General features: G+C 42.0%; 1 protein-coding gene across 1 annotated transcript; it reads left to right on the top strand.

Annotated features, from left to right (window-relative positions):
* Nucleotides 1–2778: 2778 nt before the first annotated feature.
* On the top strand, nt 2779–16889 carry LOC306757043 (odorant receptor 131-2-like; the record flags this gene model as incomplete). The annotated part of the gene is made up of 4 exons (XM_079242007.1): nt 2779–2934; nt 3056–3823; nt 10412–10539; nt 16574–16889. The coding sequence occupies 4 exons, from the start codon at nt 2779–2781 to the stop codon at nt 16887–16889; spliced, it is 1368 nt and encodes a 455-aa protein (XP_079098133.1).
* Nucleotides 16890–18103: the final 1214 nt, after the last annotated feature.

The following is an 18103-nucleotide window of genomic DNA, read 5'->3' as shown; positions in this document are numbered from 1 at the left end:
GGGTGAGTGTGGGGTAAGAGAAAGAGAGTTGGAGCAAGGAATAACTCAGGGTGGGTATGGTAGGGGTGTGCTTAGGGAGCTATGGGAGGTTGGGGGGTGGCGTGGGCTGAGGAAGGGCCCGCTGGGGGGCATTGCGGTCTCTGTTGTGACTGGCTGGGGCACTGGGGCGGCACTGGGGTAGGCGCTGGCCTGCGCGGCTGTCTGGGTTGAGCCTGCTCTCCCTGGTGCTGGATCGGGCATTCCCTGGGAAGTTGGGTGGCTCTTGGGCCTGCGGGGTCCTGGGAAGGGGGCTCTGGCGGTGGCTTTCCTCTGCCTCTTCCTGCCTGGACGGGCATGCGGTCGCCCTTGAGGTGAGCGGCCTCTGCTCCATTCCCTGTTGTTGATTCTGGTTTCCTGCGGCTTGGGGCCCTCCGGATCTGTCCCTAACTCTAGGAGGGGGTATGGTTACATTTGCATGATCACCTAACTTAAATCATCCCTAATATATAGTAAACACACACGCTCATGCACATGGGAGCACAGACACACACCCATACACCCACACCTCTACACACATACACACCTGGTGGTTTTCACTCAGGATGTCTGTTGTGCTCTCTTTGAAACTTTAGATACTTGATTTTCTGAAAATGTAAAAGATGTTCTTATGTAGAGAAGACCCGACAGTTGCTGTGACTTTTTTTTCTGCTTTTTGTTCAGTTTTTTTGTTCTTTCTCTCTTTTTTTCATGCTCTTTCTCTCAATCATTTGTCTCTTATCCTCTATCTGTTTCCCTAATCCTCTTTCTCTATTATCTCTTTTTTCCAGTGCGGTTCAGCAGTTATAAACTGAAATAACAGACTTGTGAAATAAATAATAAAATGAAGAAAAAAGCTTAAGAATCAAGGGTAGCCTAAGATCCACTGGCTCCTCTTGGAAGAGTAAATGTGTTCAGCACAGCACCACAGCCAGACCATCATTCTGCTGTCAAGATACCGGACAGGACAAGTAAAAAAAAAAAGAAAAAAAGTAGTAGTTTCTACATCCAGGATCTCCAAAAACATGAGCATGTATCCTTGTGACTGGATGGAAAAGAAAGTCTGATGATCTACTTGTTAATGTATCTGCATAGTTCTCTCAATGTTGGGTTTGGCTTCCAATGGTCACTCTGAGTGATACCTGCAGTCTAAAATATCTTTGTATTGAGCAGCAGTCCTCCATCATTCAGTGTGCGACCAAAGTTGAACTTCAAACAGTTTGTCAGCTGTCAGCATCTTCTCGTCCGAGCTGCAACAAGTTGCCCTCCAACAAACTGGAACAGAAACAAGGGTAAGAACAAGGATTATAACTGGCAGCTATCTGAACAACAGTTTTGCTGTGATGAAGATGACATTAAAAATGGACAACCCTTATTCAGGTGTAGCACCAGTCCCACCTAACTCTGATTTATATGCAGTTTACAGATTATATGACACTGTTGAAGAGCCCTGGCCACTTCCTTTGTGTTTTTGTCTTACACATTTTCCACTATGACTAATGGTTTGACCTGATGTATTTAAATAAAAGTTGGTGTCTCCACTTAATAGATACATTTTACAAAGAATGGAACTATGATGAAGAATGGAACTTTCTCCGGGTACTCCGGCTTCTTCCTACCATCCAAAGATATGCACGTTAAGTTCTATTTAGATCACTCTAAACTATCCCTTGGAGTAAATGTGAGTGCGAATGGTTGTTTGCCTCTGGGTCTGTCTTTCTGTGTTGGCCTTACAATAGATAGGAGACCTGTCTAGGGTGTACCCTGACAGTCCCCTGCTAATTGCTGGGAAAGGACCCTGCTTCCCCTAGACCCAGAAACGGACTAAGCGGTAAGAAAGATGAATAGATAAGGTCAGTATTGTAATGAATCTGATCATCATTGACTCCAGCACAATAGAAATATGCATATATATATATATATATATATATATATATATATATATATATATATATATATATATATATATATATCCATATACAGCAAGGCAAAGAACAATACTGCTGTAAAAGAAGGGTACGTACGGTTACCAATCAATGGTTCAGCTGCCTACAAACAACAAAAAAAATGCACAGGCAGATTTCACAGTGACATCACCTTTGGCAGGACTTTTGAATCAAGAGGCTTGATATAAATGTAGCTGTTGGTTTCATTCATTTCAAGCCTGGTCAAAGTAGAGAAGAGGTCTTTTTGAGGTAAGAAAGTTGTCTATTTTGTTGATATTCAGCTATGCATTAGCTAGCAGCTATCCATTTTCATCTGTGCATTATTTTGTCACCTTCCTTTCATCTCTTTCAAGCTTAATTTAACATTTCTTTCTGTCATTATGATGTGTCCAACATGGTTACATTTTTGGATGTGTGTTTTACTTTCTGTTCAGTTTTGTTTTATTTGTATTCAAACTTGTTAATAAAGTTCACCCATTATAAAAAGAAATGAGACTTTTCCCTACGACAAAGTCAGTTACCCGGTTTTTGTAAAGTGTGTAAAATCTTAGTTAGCAGCAACTGTTGTTAAAGTAAATCTTGTTATTACTTTTTTTTTAAGTAAATGAAACTTCTGTTAACTGAACAAGCGTAGAATTTACAGAGGAATGAATTCAACACCAAATTAACAATTTTCTCTTTTTTGATACAAATTAAAAGTATTTTCTTTGCAAAACAATAAATACAAGAAAGATAAGATTTCCAATAGAAATCAGATAATCTTAACTGAATATACATTTCTCCTTCTTAAGAGTGAGCCTTGGTGGATTGACTTCACATGAATTCATCAACACCTGACTATAATGTGTCCATCAGTCTAACTTATCGAGACTCTATGAGCACGGCTGTGGCCAAAAATGTGATTGTATTGGCTCTAAGTCTCACAATCAACTACATCAATGGCGTTCTGGTTCAAACATTCAGAAAACACCAGGTCAGAATTTATGATACTTTATAATGTACTCACTGAAAACTGAAAATAAATGCTACCATGAAAACAAAACAGATCAAAGCATTTTAATGAAAGATATGCTGTGTTTTCTTCTCTCTTTCAGATATTTTATGCAAATCCTCGTTACATCCTGTTCATCCACCTGGTGTTGAACGATATGATCCAGCTTAACGTAACAATCAGCGTGTTTATCTTAAGCTATGTCTTCTACTCTATCAATGCTTCTCTCTGTTGCTTCATCATTACCTTTGCTATTTTCACTAACCTCAACACTCCACTAAATCTAGCTGTGATGGCAGTGGAGTGCTACATTGCTGTTTGTTTTCCACTGCGGCACACTGAGTTGTGTACTGTTAAAAGAGCATACATTGTAATTGGCTGTATTTGGGCTTTAAGTGCAGTTTCAATTCTGCCAGACATCTTTATTATTCTGGCAACAGAACCTGAATGGTTATTTTACTCCACAATATTTTGTGAGCGGGACAACTTATTCCGCCATCCAGTCAGTTTAAAAAAGAGAGATGTTTCTCATCTGCTTTACCTCACTGTCGTTTGGCTCGTCCTCCTCTACACCTACATCAGGATCTTTTCAGCTGCTAAAACTATTAATTCAGCAGATGGAAACGTAAAGAAGGCCAGAAATACTATCCTGCTGCATGGCTTTCAGTTGTTACTGAGCATGCTAACTTACATAGCTCCTGCATTATCACAGGCTTTCTTTAAGTGGTTCCCTAAATATTACATACAAGTTCTCTTTGTTAATTACATCTTTATTCAGATTTTGCCCAGGTTTGTCAGTCCCATTGTGTACGGGCTACGAGACAAGACATTCAAAGAATACTTAAGAAAGCATCTGACATGTACCATGAGAGTAGAAAAAACTGTAGAATAAACAAAAGGCTCGGCTTCTATTTTCAGGATTGCTGAGAAAAACGAAGAAAGACTAGTGAGACACTGAGCCAATCAAAATTAATGAACAGAAATAATACAGGCACTAATTCAGTTTCTCAGCTTTATACATTTTCGCATGTGGTGTTTACCTTGTGAAGCAGCTGGACCATTTCTATTTTCTTCCAAATGACTCTGTGAAACACGTATGTAGCAGATAAGTTTAATGTTATAAGTGATAACAATTTGATTTGTTTTTAATGCTACAATAAGTGTTATCTGGATTTTAGATTTTAGTACACTCTTAAAAAATCACTCATTTGATAGCAAATTATTGTGGCTTATTTTTTATGCTATTCTTGTCAACATGGTCCCAACACCTGGATTACAGATGTTAGATTCAGTTTCAGGTTTGGCTCTCCATCCATCATTCTGCCTCTTTTTTAAGGGAGAAAACCTTTTCTGGTAGAGTCTTGCAATTTTACAGATTAGAGAAATCACATATCCCACCAGTGGTATGTGTACCAACCACAGTTTGAGAACGATGGTTCTACACTATAAAATTCATGTTGATGTTTCTCGGTTGTAACAATCTATGGTCTGTTAAAAAAAAAAAAAAAGTGGCCAAACACAACTCAAATGAAAAAAAAATGTTAGGATGCTCTTTAATTTCGTACAAAATGAAAAATGAAAGACAATCATATCACATGAGGCAATTTTTTTTTTTTTTACAACAAACAACAAATTTCTAAACTAGAAAATTTGAATATTCTATACACAAAATAAGCTCCAGGCAAAAGTGATACTTGCTACTAGTCAGAAAACTGTTTGTATGTATGATATACTGTTAGGTCACCAATCATAGAAATATTTTTTAATTAAACGAATGCCAAATGTTTTTTTTTTTTTTTAGGAAGATCGGAATTGAAGGCAGGCCAACTAAAACATGCTGTTGTACTCGTTGCAGTATCTGGTTTTCACTTAACAACTCAAATGTCTGCATGCCATTATGGTTATGAACATGTGGACATGATGTATGCATGAATTAATAAAAGGATCACTTTTATCCTCTGCTTTCTACACAGTGCACTGTGATTTCTTAGTTTAAATATTTGTTGTTTGTTCTGGATTTCTTAGTTGATCTAAGTTCCTTACCTATGGTCATGAGCTGTAGATAGAGACCAACTGAACAAGATCACAAATACTCTATTAAAATGAGCCAGATGAATCGAGAATCTATGGATGCCACCTGCGCGCCTCCTTGGTGGGTTATTCTGAGCACATCCCACCAAGAGGAGACCCTGGAAAAGACCCAGGACACACTAGATAGAATACATCTCTCTGGAATGCCTCAGGATACCCCTGTATGAGCAGGCAAATGTGGCTGAGGAGAGGGAAGTCTGGGCTTTCCTGCTAATGTCGCTGAAAACAGAAATGGTAGTTTGTGTTTGAGTTAATCAAAAAGCCGCTAGATCACAATTTTCTGTTAGCATCAATGTTTTACCTTTCAGACCCATTTTCTTTGTAAGAGTTGTTTTTTGTGGTTGATTAGCACAGCCAATCAGGTGTTTAACAATAAATATGCCACCTCAAGGAGAGTTTTCGACCCAGTTAAGAAAGAAATGGCTTCCTTTTCAATGTCAGATCTGTGCTCTGAAAAAACTCATCCAGCCATACTCATCCTTTTCTATTCAAAGGTAAAATATGTACATTTGACCCAGGATCAGTGGTGGAGGTGTGTGTGCGTGACCTAAAATCTGACAAAGGAGAAGCAACATGGAGCCGTGGTTAAGTGGCACTTATCTTCGATCTGCAGAAGGCTTTGTAGAGTTGCAGCAATAACTCTCTGGATGATGTCTTTATAATTGTGTTTGACTGCAAAATATCTAAATACTTTTTTACTGATCTTTGACCTTTGAGGTAGAGCTCAGAGGTGCTCGACAAACATGCTGTTCCTCTACAAATTATGGGCCTGGTACATTACATAGCTAGGCCCCTTTAAGAGACGTACAGTAAAGGAAGTTCAGCGTGAGGGAGGTAGGGATGGCGATTGAAAACCAGTTTCTTTTTTTTTTTTTTTTTTTTTTTTTTTTTTTGTCTTGTCCAGCATTTAGGCAAGCAGAATGATGGTCTGGATGCTGTGTTCTGCTGAGCAAATTTTCTCTGCCAAGGGAAACTTTATAGATATAATGATCCCCTTGACTTTCTGAATTTTTATTTTATTTCTATATTTATTTTGTATTATTGTTTGAATTGTAGAGTTTGTACTGCTGGACCAGAGAGGACAGACAAAAGACAGAAAGAGGAAGGAGAAAAAACACCTCATAAGAAAAGTGAAAGAGATAAAAAAAAAAAAAACAACAACTAAAAAATAACCCAAAAACAAAAAGAAAAAAAACAACCTACAGATGTATACATATACGCACTTGCCAGTATTAACACATATACATACACATACAAGCCAACTTTAGATCATAGTAACTAAACTATGAATCTAAAAAGTTGAATATAAATGAGAAACAAACAAAAATGAGAAAACTAGCTGCTGTTAGTGAATAAAACTGCGTGACGACTCGGTGACTGTGTCACATGCAGAACATGCAGAGTGGAACGTGTTCCGGAAAAGGTGATCATGCCAGTGTGACCCCTCCCACACAAAGGCAAGAGGCACGCCAGGAGTACCCCCGAGACCAGGGCCATCGGCAGCCACCCCCAGGCGCAGACCCCAACCGCCCCACCCCGGAGCCAGCCATGCACCGACCCAGGAGGCGGCAGAGGGGGGTCCCAGCCAGAGTCCCCCGCAGTCAGGGGGAACAGGCCCCAGCAGGCCCGGACCAGCGAAGACCGACCCCGCCGGGCACCGGCCACCCAGGGCAGACAGAGCGTGGGCCCCAAGAGCCCGGAAGCAACCCCCCACCCCCGCAGGCAGAGGGCCCAGCCCACACCGACGGAGAGCCGGGATCCCCAGACCGCCACCGAGCGTCAGCCAGGCCGCACCCCAGCGCACCAGCAGCGCTCCCCGAGCACCAAGACCCTCCACGCACCCACGCACACACGCACGCACGCACACACACACACACGCACACATGTGCACACACACACACACACACACACACACACACATGCACCCACCCACCCACACACACACACCCACACGCACACGCATCCACACTTCCTCCTTAAGCACACCCTATCCACCCATTCTCTTACACACGCTCAAACTCACTCTCCTTCCCCCGTTCTTTATACTCACACACCCCCTCACACACACATCCCTGCGCCCTCTATAATCACCCATTCTTCCATACACGCATACCCCACTCTACACACACACATACCTCCCTACACCCCTCTATCCACATTCACACTCCTCATTGTACACCCACCCCATCACTCCCCCGTACCACCAACATAACCCCACATACACACCCCCACCCATCTGCATACACCCCCCCTTCCTCCTATCCCAGCGGCCACCCACTTTCCTAAATTCTTACACCTTGATTCCTCCCCTTACTCCCCCTCTACTCTAACATTCATTCACCACTTCATCCATTGGCTCATGCACGCCCTCACCTTTCTTTCCCAACGTGTCCCCTGTGAGATACCCCCGGGGGAGCAGGGGATAGGAGGGCCCCGATCAGGGCCCCACAACTACCCCCCACCCCTGTCAACGCCCACCCACCACTTCACACATGCAGCCGATCCAGCACCACCCAGGGCCAGCAGCAGTCCCACCCCTGCCAGGCCAGCCCAGACCCAGGCCCCCTGAACAGCACCACTCCCCCACCCAAACTCCTCCGGCACAGCCCCGGAAATAGGGGCGTGGCAGGACCCCATTGTCACCCCCTCCCTCCCAGCTTAGGAATGATTGTGAAGTGTGTGTTGTTTGCAATTAAAATTGGGAAGAAGTAACCACATCATGTTGGGAGCAGGACCACCAAAGCAGCCCTGCCCACCGCACACTGCATGGCCTGCCCCCCAAAATATGTCCATGTGTTGTCAGTGTGTGTTTTTTGTGTTATGTTGACTAAGTGTAATTAAAACTGGGAGGTGAACCGATGCTGGGTGCAGCGATCGAGACCACCTTGATGGCCTCTCTCACCATCCAGATCAACGTGTCCACCTCCCAACGCCCTGCCTGTGTGTGGTGGAAGAAGGGAAGGAGGGGGGTCCGGGGATTTAGGTCCTGAGGGAAGCGCGCCTCCCTCAAGAAGATGAGCCACCTGCGGCACGAGGCACGTTCCCCATTCCCGGGGCCCCCAAAGGCCAGGACAGGCCAAGGGCAGCTGCCCCAACAACCAGGGCCCTCAGCAACACCAACAAAAGAGCCGCTACCGGCCCCAGAAGGCACCAACGAACCACATGCAAAAGTGTGGGGGGGGGGGCAAGGAAGAGGAGGGGCGGCAGAAGGAGAGACAGACCAAGGGCCCACAGCCCCCACACCCCCAGGAGACGCCCCCACCCAGAGACACGTTGCATTTTTGCACGTTGCAAAACCAGTTTCAATCAGGAAATGTTGCCAGATTTTTCAAACGACCGGAGTCGTGCATCATCAGTTCTTTCCATCATGCAAATTGATACTGATCAGCTGACTGGCTACAGATGTCACAAGTGTATCTGTTTGGTCCCGGAGGAGGTGATTCAGAGCACAGAAATGTTTCATTTATTGTATTTATTCATTTATATTTATTCTAATCTTTTCTCCACATGCAAGGGCCACATTGCACACAACTGCACCATGCATGTGGTTGGCATGGTGTAGAGCATGCATGTCAAACTTTTTCGGCCCGCACTAAAATTACGTCTGGCCCGCCGATCCATTATACAGCGCATGTACCACTAACACAACAAATCCCACAATGCTGTCTTGGCGCGCTAGACTCTGGACCAGAAACCCCCAGATAATAACTGTCATTTTCTGAAAAAAAAGAATTAGTTTGGCCCTTGACTTTGCTCCTCTTTTAATTTTGGCCCTCTGTGAATTTGAGTTTGACGCATCAGCTAATCTACATATCAGCCTTTACAGCAGGGCTGCTCAAGCTTAATCCTTAAGATCTACCATCCTGCAACTTTTAGATGCAACCCTTCTCCAACACATCTGAGTCATATATTGCTGAATTCCCTGTTCTGCATGTGTCATGGTGCCTTGGTGGAGAAGCTTTTCGGAGCTTCCCTGAAAGCACCTTGATTACACACTTATTCCCTTCGCCTGTGCCTCTGCCTTTTAAGCAACAGTCCTTCTTTTTTCTGACTACCAGATTGCCAGAGTTTGTTCCCCTGCATGCATCAAGCCAAAAAAATGTTGGCATGCTGTAGTTGCCAAAAAAAACACCGAAAATATAAATGACAGCACACAACATTTTCTTCTTTTATGGCAAAATGCCGGCAGCTGTGGTTGCCAAAAAACTACCGTAAAAATGCAAAACAGCACGCAACATTTTCTTCTTGTACGGCAAAATGCCGGCAGCTGTAGTTGCAAAAAAAAAAACACTGTAAAAATAAAGAACGCCACGTGGCTTTTTTTTTTTTTTTTTCAGCAAAATGCCGGCAGCTACAATTGCCGAATAACCAATGGGGGAATAATAACATGGCACCAAAAGTTTGTTTTGAGAGAGAGAGAGTGTGTGTGTGTGTGTGTGCAGGAATCAAAATAAACTGCAAAACAACTATTTTTGCAGCATTTGTAGTATTCAGTCTTCTTACCACACACAATGATGCAGGGTGATGGTGGCACCTTCTCCATTGGAATCTCCTCTACCAGGCTTGTTGTCTCAACACAGTGGAACAGAAGCTTCTCCTCTTAATCAAAATGTGCCAGTCAGAGAATTATGATCTCAATGAGTCCTTCTGACTGACCAGTGGGCAGGCCTCTTTTATTCAGAAGTCTGAGAAGAGTGTTGAGAACTTGTTTGCGTTTCTGTGCATCTACATATTTAAAGAAGTTTAACAGACGTGCATTAACACCAGTCAGCTCCTGGAAGTGTGCTTTCATGCCAGTCTCCTTGAACAAAAATGGCCATTCCTGGCACAATTTTTGCATGCTTGCACCTTTGTTAGTGTCCCTGCGCTGTGTGTACAGATGTTGTGACTAGGTCCTTCACAACATTTGTACTGTTTGCTTCTTTTAAGAGCTTCTTCATTTCTTCCTTTTTTTCAACCTGACTCTCTTCAGTCTCGGAGAGTGGTAAATGCTTTGGTTCCCACCAAATATGCCATATGTGTCATGAACACTTGCTTTTTGTTCTGCAGGTATTTCATCCGTGTCATCATCAGATGTAATCTTGCGTTTTCTTATCTTTGGTGTGTCGGGTCATTAGACATTTTCTATTCTTGCCTGCAGTTGCTTGACAAGGGAATGATGTCCAAGTCCAATTACATCACCATCAATCACATCTTGAAGCAACTTGGGATATTTGGCCACCATCTTTTTGTTACCTCTGTTGTATTCTGTTTGGTTGGATTCTTGCAAATCTTTCTCATTTCAGAGACCACAATCCTTACCATTTCTCATTGTTGACGTGCACTTGGTCTTTTCTTTCTCTCCCTAAGTTCTGCACTAACTCCTCAGGAAGCTTCTGCCATGGTATCTCAAAACTGTCTGCCCAGTTTGGCACGCATGGAATACGTCTATCTGAAGGTGATGATGTGGATGATGTTGGTGAGGAAGGAAGTGGAGATGGTGAGGGAGAAGAAAAGGTGACCAGGGATGAAGAGGGCATCTCTTTTGGTATTGGAGTGCTTGAGTCTGTAAGAGTAAAATAAAAGATATATGAAAGCATTAAACTTTTAGCTGTGTTGTTTTTTTTGGGTTTTTTTTTTTAGATTTTAAGGTTTTATCAATTAATATTTTAACTATATATTGAATTGTGTTCCAAAATAATTACTGAGTTTTTTTTATGTCCATCTAGCATGACTTTTATTTACGAAAAAAAAAGTTTAGAAAAAACAACTCAAGGCATCGTATCATAGTGATGTTTTACACTTACTATTTGTGGTACATGCAGAAACCAGTCTTCTGGCCTGTACGGGCTTTGACAATGGTAGCAAGTCTCCTTCTGTAATATACACACCAAGTGCCTCCAAAGCATCTTCTATTGGCTTCACAGATTCATCTGGAAGGTCTTGAAGCACCTCTTTTATTGTATCGCTGATCTTCCTCAACACCTGTGTAGCAACCTCCCAAGGCCGAATTAACCCCCAAATCAGATAAGAACTCAGGACTTTCTACTTCAAAAGGAAATCCATCCACACATCTCCAAAACAGAGCTCAATGAAAGCCCTAAAAATCAGATCCATCTTAATCCGGGTAGACAGACCTCCACTTTAAACCAGGAACCCTGCTGGTTTTATCTTGTTCCTGGTAGGAAATGTCTACACAGACAGACTGTGGCACCCTTTTGAAGTTGGACCCTGGTAAGAGCCTGTTGTCCATCACCCCAGGAGGTCCCTTTGTATCCACAGCACACAAAGACCAAATTCCAGAGCAGAACCTTTAAGCTCTGAATTCTAAACTGTATAAAATACTGGATGTATCCTCAGCACACCTGGATAAATGGACTCTTCTTCCTTTCTAAATTAATCCAAGACTTTAACTGTTTTTCAGATGTGAAATCCACAGAAGTTAGCAAGTTAGTTAATTTCTGTGATTCCTTGGATGGAGCAATGGTGCCATCTAGCAGACACCCTCGAACAGGTTGAGATATGCATTTCAGGCTGATTAAATACACTGTGATTAACATTATATGCTGTTGTTATGAACGACTCTGACTCAAAGTAAGAACTTGTTGTGTGGAAATGATTTGAAATGTCTTGTACCTGTTAACAAACCTTTTCCCCTTTTGACATTAGCAAAACTGTTTTTAAGGTTCATGTTTATAAGGATCATTCATACTTCTTCTCATCTATAAATGGATTTTATAGACATGTTTTGAGGTTGGAAAAATGTTAAGTTTAATTCCCCAAGAACTTAGTATTTTGACCAAACTTTCAGACCCCATGTCCTGACCCCTGCGCTCTGATTGGATAATCTAAAGTCCGCCCCAGAGCGCCAGCAAATTTAACTGCGGGTCTTCCTGGAACTCGCTCTCTTGTTTGTTTTTCCATCTCGTTTTTCTGCTCTTGTTTTTTTTCGTCTCTCTTGTATTTCTCTTTTTTTTTCTTGTTCTCTTTTTTTGTTTTTTTCTCTTCGTTTTCGTTTGATGTTTGCTTTAGACGTGTTTTTGTCCGTCTGTTCGTTTTTATTAAGCTCGCTCGACTGCTTAACACCAGAAAACTCATCCAATTCTGGCTGGATAATTTTTGCTTCTGACACGCCATCGAAGCTGCTCTCCCAGCCCATGAAGACTGTGACCAGTAACGCACAGACAACCCGAACGTTACTGCTCCAGCTGATCCCAGGACTTTGCCGGCACCCGTGACCCGTGGATTCTAATCGGAGTTGGGTCCAACTTCAGACGTCAACCAGGTGGTTCCAGGCGAGCTCCTGACTTCTGCAGAGGTCCCCTTTGGACAAGGATCAGGACGACCACTGAATCCAAGGTTCGGGTTCTCGACCATCAAGGCGCTGAAGTAAGGCCAACCCATTATTCCACTGTCTCCGATCCAGCTGGTGTCTTAATAAGCAGAAGCTGCCCCTTTTAAAATCCATTACCCCGGTATCCGCCTGATAGTCTACCCTGACATATTTAGTTAACTTCATTAGACTTGCCATCTTTCCAACCTTCCTAGTTGTGTAAGTTATGTAAGCTGCTTACATAACTTTACCTTTAATAGTTTTATTTTACATTTTTGTTGCTGGCTCGGCTCGTGCTTCCATACTCTCTCTCTTGCTCTCTCTCTCTCTCTCATCCTCATCTTGGCTAATTCAGTATTTGATGCTTGCTGACACTATTTCTAGCTTACATTATTAATTTCATTTGTGTCTGATGATTTTAACCGGTGTGGTTTTTAATAAAGTGTGTTATATTTTAAGAAGTCGTGGTAGCATGATCGATCTTTGAGAAGTGATTTGTTCCCTCTGATGAGAACTTACAGTAAGCGTATTTTGAGACTGATGGTTATCTGTTATTAGACAAATATCATTGTCATATTACAGTATTCCCTGCCTGACTGTATAACAAATTTAGGGCTGGGTGGTGCCCCGAGATCGTCCGCTTGTCTAAGGACACAGCGAATTAATAACACCAACTGTCGCTCCAACATTGGATCCCAGGTTAACATTAATGATAATACGCTACACCTGTGATTCCTCCATACCTGTTGAAACACACTGTAGCGGAATATGCCTCTACGAATTATTAATTTATTAATTACCTCGGAGCACCACTCATCACTTTTAATTAACCTAAGATTCAGATGAGACACCTGAAATACTCTCATTCAATAAACAGTCTCAATTTAAAGGAGTAAATCCTAAGAATGAATGAACCAGAAATTGTGCATTCAGAAATTATGACAAGAACAGATGAATTGATTATACATATTTATTACAATGATGGTAAACATACAACAAATGAGCAATGATGGAGAGGTTATTGGTGAGATGGTATAATGAATTTGTCTGCATGGAATTTCATTAATGACATTAATAAGGAATGCTGAAATTAATTAAATGAGATAGAGCAGGAAGAAACTGGTTGGAATTAAGCAAATAAATCGGGATGATTATCTTACTTAAATCTTTGATAAGAATGTGCTCAATAATTCTAAATTTGGATAAGAATTCAAATTTAATTATTTAATTAGAATTTGATGTACTGGTTTGGGACATCACAAATGTCAGAGTGCTATCAGATCCTACTTTGGATGCGGTCGCGGAGCTGGCGAACCCGGGTGGTTCTCTCCTGGACTGCGAGTATAGGTAGGTCTACGTAGCTACTCTGGGCTTCTGGGTCCATTCAGCGGAGTTCCAGAGCGGAGTGGTGATGATCCAGATTGTCCCAAAAATAGATAGTTCCAGATTTTACGTGTAAAGACGCAGTGGAAAAAATTGGAGCTACGGTTCTAGTTAATTACTGATCTCAGGAAAATTACTGGTTACAAATAAACACTTGTTGTACTTTCTCCCGTTCGGAAGAATGGAGAGGTAAAAGGCTTATAACGAAATAACACTAAACAGAAAAGAAGACGAAAGACTAAAGACTAAAAGCTGAACAAAAGACAAAAAGCTGAGAGGAAGATATAAAGACTGAGAGTTAGGAAAAAGCTTAGACTGAGAAAGTCGGGCTGCCAGTCTAATTTAAACAGACCCGCCTTTCGAACTTCCAGCCAATCATGAGTTGCTTCTGTCAGAGGCTGATCAACCTTATCCAATCAGGTCAGTTCTAGTTCCTTCCCTCTGCATCTCATTAGTGTGAACATAATACCCACAATTCTTTGCTTTGTTTGACTCCAATACGCATCAAATCACATTCTTTCAGAGTTATGCAGATTCCTCGTTTGCTGGGGAAGGAAAGCGTTAACTTATAGTATTACTTTCACACATGAAAAGATTGGCTACATGTATTTTTATTAAAGGTGGATTAATTAATTGTCATGACTCGTCCTCATCGGGTAATCCTAAAAAGGAAAACTCACATTTTATTCATTCACATTAGTAGCTTAAGAGAGGTCTGAAGCTTGGAAAACATAATCAACAATTATTTAATGCAGTGTTTATGATTAATATGCGTGTGTGATCAGTTCAAAGAATTAAATCACATATCAAGATAAAATAATGGAAAAGAAGAAATTCAATCAAAAACAATTAACCACAGTCATTTAGACTAAGTTAAATCAGTTGGACCATTTGAAAAATAAGATCATGAGGTTAAGCATCTAAAGTTTCCTTTAATTGGGGACAGAAGTTTGAATCTCTTTCCAGTCTCCTTCTCAGTCAGGGGAGGGGTTGTTCTGGCGCCATGAAGTCTGGTACTTTGATGAAAGGTGTCATTTTTGACAAGAACCAGGGTTTGGTCAGATGCGACTCTCGGCATCCCCCGACCTGCAACTATAAATTGTTAGATGTTTCACTGAGAAATTCTCTTTGTTGATACAGCCGCCTTCTGTAGAGAGAGAAGGGTGTAAATCTCTGGGTGTCGTCCTCCCTTGGGTCGAATGGTCACCCTCCTCGTCCTGTGTGGACCAGTCTTACTGCAGAGAAAGAAATGACAACGACTTTTAATCCAGTTCGAATGTCTTTTAATCCTGGAAGGCCAAGATCACTACACACACCAATAAACTTTTTCATTTGGCACCAAGGCATTAGTGTGACAAAACGCTGTGCTTTAGTGGAACAATTTGGTATCCATCTTTTACATAAGATGACAATGGCCACATGTCAGCTAGCTCACTTATAATTTTGCATTCCAGTCTCCCAGTGCAATGTTTAACAGAATACATATGGTAAAGTGAAAGAAGTTCTGCATCATACACCGGAAAAGGAAAATGAATTGCAGAGTCATCTTTAACAAAAATGAGCAGGATTTCACCCAACTCCACTGACTCGTCATTCTTTGTGACAAGAAACTGACCATTTCTGTAAGTTAGTCCATTGTACTGTATATCTACTGGAATTCTTGTATTTCTTTCAGTAAAGTCAAAATGTAGCGAGGTATCTTTGACTTGTTCGCTGTAAAAGTCTGAGTAAAATGGTGAGCCAAGCTGGAGGACTTGCCTCAGCCTCATTGAGTTTACAACAAAAGTCCTTATGCTGCCGTTGATCTTGTATAGCTTCAAACATTCCAGGATCCATTTGTGTGGCACTGAGTTGTGGGCTTTCTGGTAGTCAATCCAGGGTGCATAGGTTTGTCTGTCTGGTTTTACAGTCTCGGGCAACTGTTCTGTCACCCAGCAGCTGGTGTTTGGCTCCTCTGGCTCCTTTGCCAATGCCTTTCTGTTTTTCTGGCATGTATTGATCCACATGGCAGAAAAACATCGTAGCGGCTCACTTACCTTAGCCGCTACGATGACTGACAGGAGCTTCCATATCGTGGAGAGGCAAGTTATTGGTTGGTAGTTGGATGGGACTGATCCCTTGTGGGGGTCTATTAGGACTGTTCATCCCTTGGTCAGCCATTCAGAGTGAGTCCCATCCCTCAGGAGTTGGTTCATTTGTGCTGCCAGGCATTCAAGGAGTGAAGTCAGCCTCTTTAGCCAGTAGACATGGATCATATCAGGGTCAGGCACTGACCAGTTCTTCATACCTGAGAGTCTATGCTGGATATCTGCCACGATGATGGTGTGACCAGGCTGAGCCACACTACTTTAAAAAATATCCCCAACCTAAAAGGCGGACCAAGTAGAGAACACCACTACAACACCAGGGAGACGGACCAGTAAATTCAACCCGGTTTATTTTTTTTACAATTTGGGGTTGATGACACAGTCAATAAAAGTCAGAAAAAAGGATAAAACCAAGAGGAATGTCCATAAAACTCCCAAGTTCCTGTTACAGGTTAAAACCAGTCTTGGCTGACTGACTAATCAAGGGCTGCTTTTCCTCTGCTGACGGCCGGGCCTGACTTCGTGGGAAAACCTTTGTCTCGCGGTCCTGCACGTAAAAAGGCGACAGCAATATTCCACTCTATCTGGGAATATGTTACAGGGAAGTCGCTCACTTACATATCTGGGCAGGGTCTGTCTCCCCTGCCCATCCGCAATGTAAGGCGTTTCGTTACTGGTGTCACCACTTCCTGTTCCGACGTGCCACCTGCTTCCTCTGCACCTGATTCACCGCCTCGTTTGATGCCAGGTCACGCTGCTCCGGCTGGGCTCTAAACCGCCTCGTTCACCGCCAGGTCACACCACTCCGGCTGAAGTCCGAACCGCTCCATCCGCTGTCGGCTCACGCCACCCCAGCTGTACTCCAAGACACCCTGTCTCAGCCTCGTATCTCCACCAATAAACCTGTTGGGGAAAACAAAACCCCTCCCCTGTCGGCTGCCCATTCGTTGGTTTACGAGCTGCTCAACAGTCACTGGGTTTCTGAGCCCTCTGTCAACGTCCACACAGCTGCAGTCAATCTCAACACTGGGAGGCAGGGTCAAATAATCATGCATAAAAAATAAGGATAAAACCAAACATGCAATAGCATAAAAACAGTCAAATAAATAAACATGCCACTAATAAAACAATAAAAGAAAGACTTAAACCACCCTGTGACAATGGTTACTAGACCTTGTCCACGGAGGGAGCTGTGGTCTGCTTTGAGGTCTTTAAAACACTGCTTCAGTGTTATGTGATGCCTCCTTCTCCCATATGCCTTTCCAGTATTGTTCTTTCTCCAGCCTTGGTGGGTCAGCATGTATAGTATTACCCTGGCACTGGGAGTACATTTTAGCTGGTTTAGTTGAGAACAGCCAGTTTATTTTTCTGGCCTCAACTTCTCTTGTGCATCTCTTTAGTCGCTCAGCCAATGCTTAGAGTCTTTGTTTGGCAGTTTGACAGTTACCAACAGTGTCTCTGGTATGAAAGTTTATGAATCTAGGAAAACTAATATTAATTCTATAAGTTCCACATGGTCAAAATTCCCTGCAATGATCATAGCCACCTTAGGATTAGTGTCCATCTAATAAGGTAGTGCAGCCCTTCCCATTTTTATTCAGCATTGTCCATGATGGAACAAAAGCAGCCAAAATATATTAATGCAGATGGTCATTCACAAAAAGATACTGTAAATTAGAGGTGTACTCCTTGGCTGGTTGGCACAGCTGTACATTGAACCATACAGGCATGAAAAAAAAGTTTAGCTTCTATTTTATATTATATTCTTTTCATGCCACAGAAATTAAAGAGTAGCATGGTAATAGTATTCAAGGATAAAAAAAAGAGAAGTTATTATGACTGTAACAAGGCTATAAAGGAAAAATAAACAAGATAAATTAATACCATTTGACCTTTACCAAGAAAAGAGCCAGTTTCCTGTAGAGAACCAACTTATACACAGTAGGATATTACAATGACATCACCCTTGGCAGTGCATCTGGATCAAGATGTCTCATATAAACACTGCAGCTCTTCTCCATTAAGTTCCAGGCTGGTCCAAGTCGAAAAGAGATCTTTTCTGAGGTAAGAGCTTTTTGTTCTTTAAAGACTATCTATCAACATGGCTATTAATTTTTCAAAGTCTTTTTGTTTCTTGTTCAAGTTAATGATTTTTCTGTCATTATAATTACATCAGCACATGCTTAAGTATTTTTTTTCATTTTTAAAAAATTGCTGTCATTTTTTTATATAAATAAAATGATAACTTCATAATACATGACCATTTTTTCCTGCCATA

The sequence above is a fragment of the Telmatherina bonti genome (genome assembly GCF_933228915.1).
Source record: "Telmatherina bonti genome assembly, chromosome: 6".
Lineage (NCBI taxonomy): Eukaryota > Metazoa > Chordata > Actinopteri > Atheriniformes > Telmatherinidae > Telmatherina > Telmatherina bonti.
This window is presented reverse-complemented; position numbering and strand designations above follow the sequence as displayed.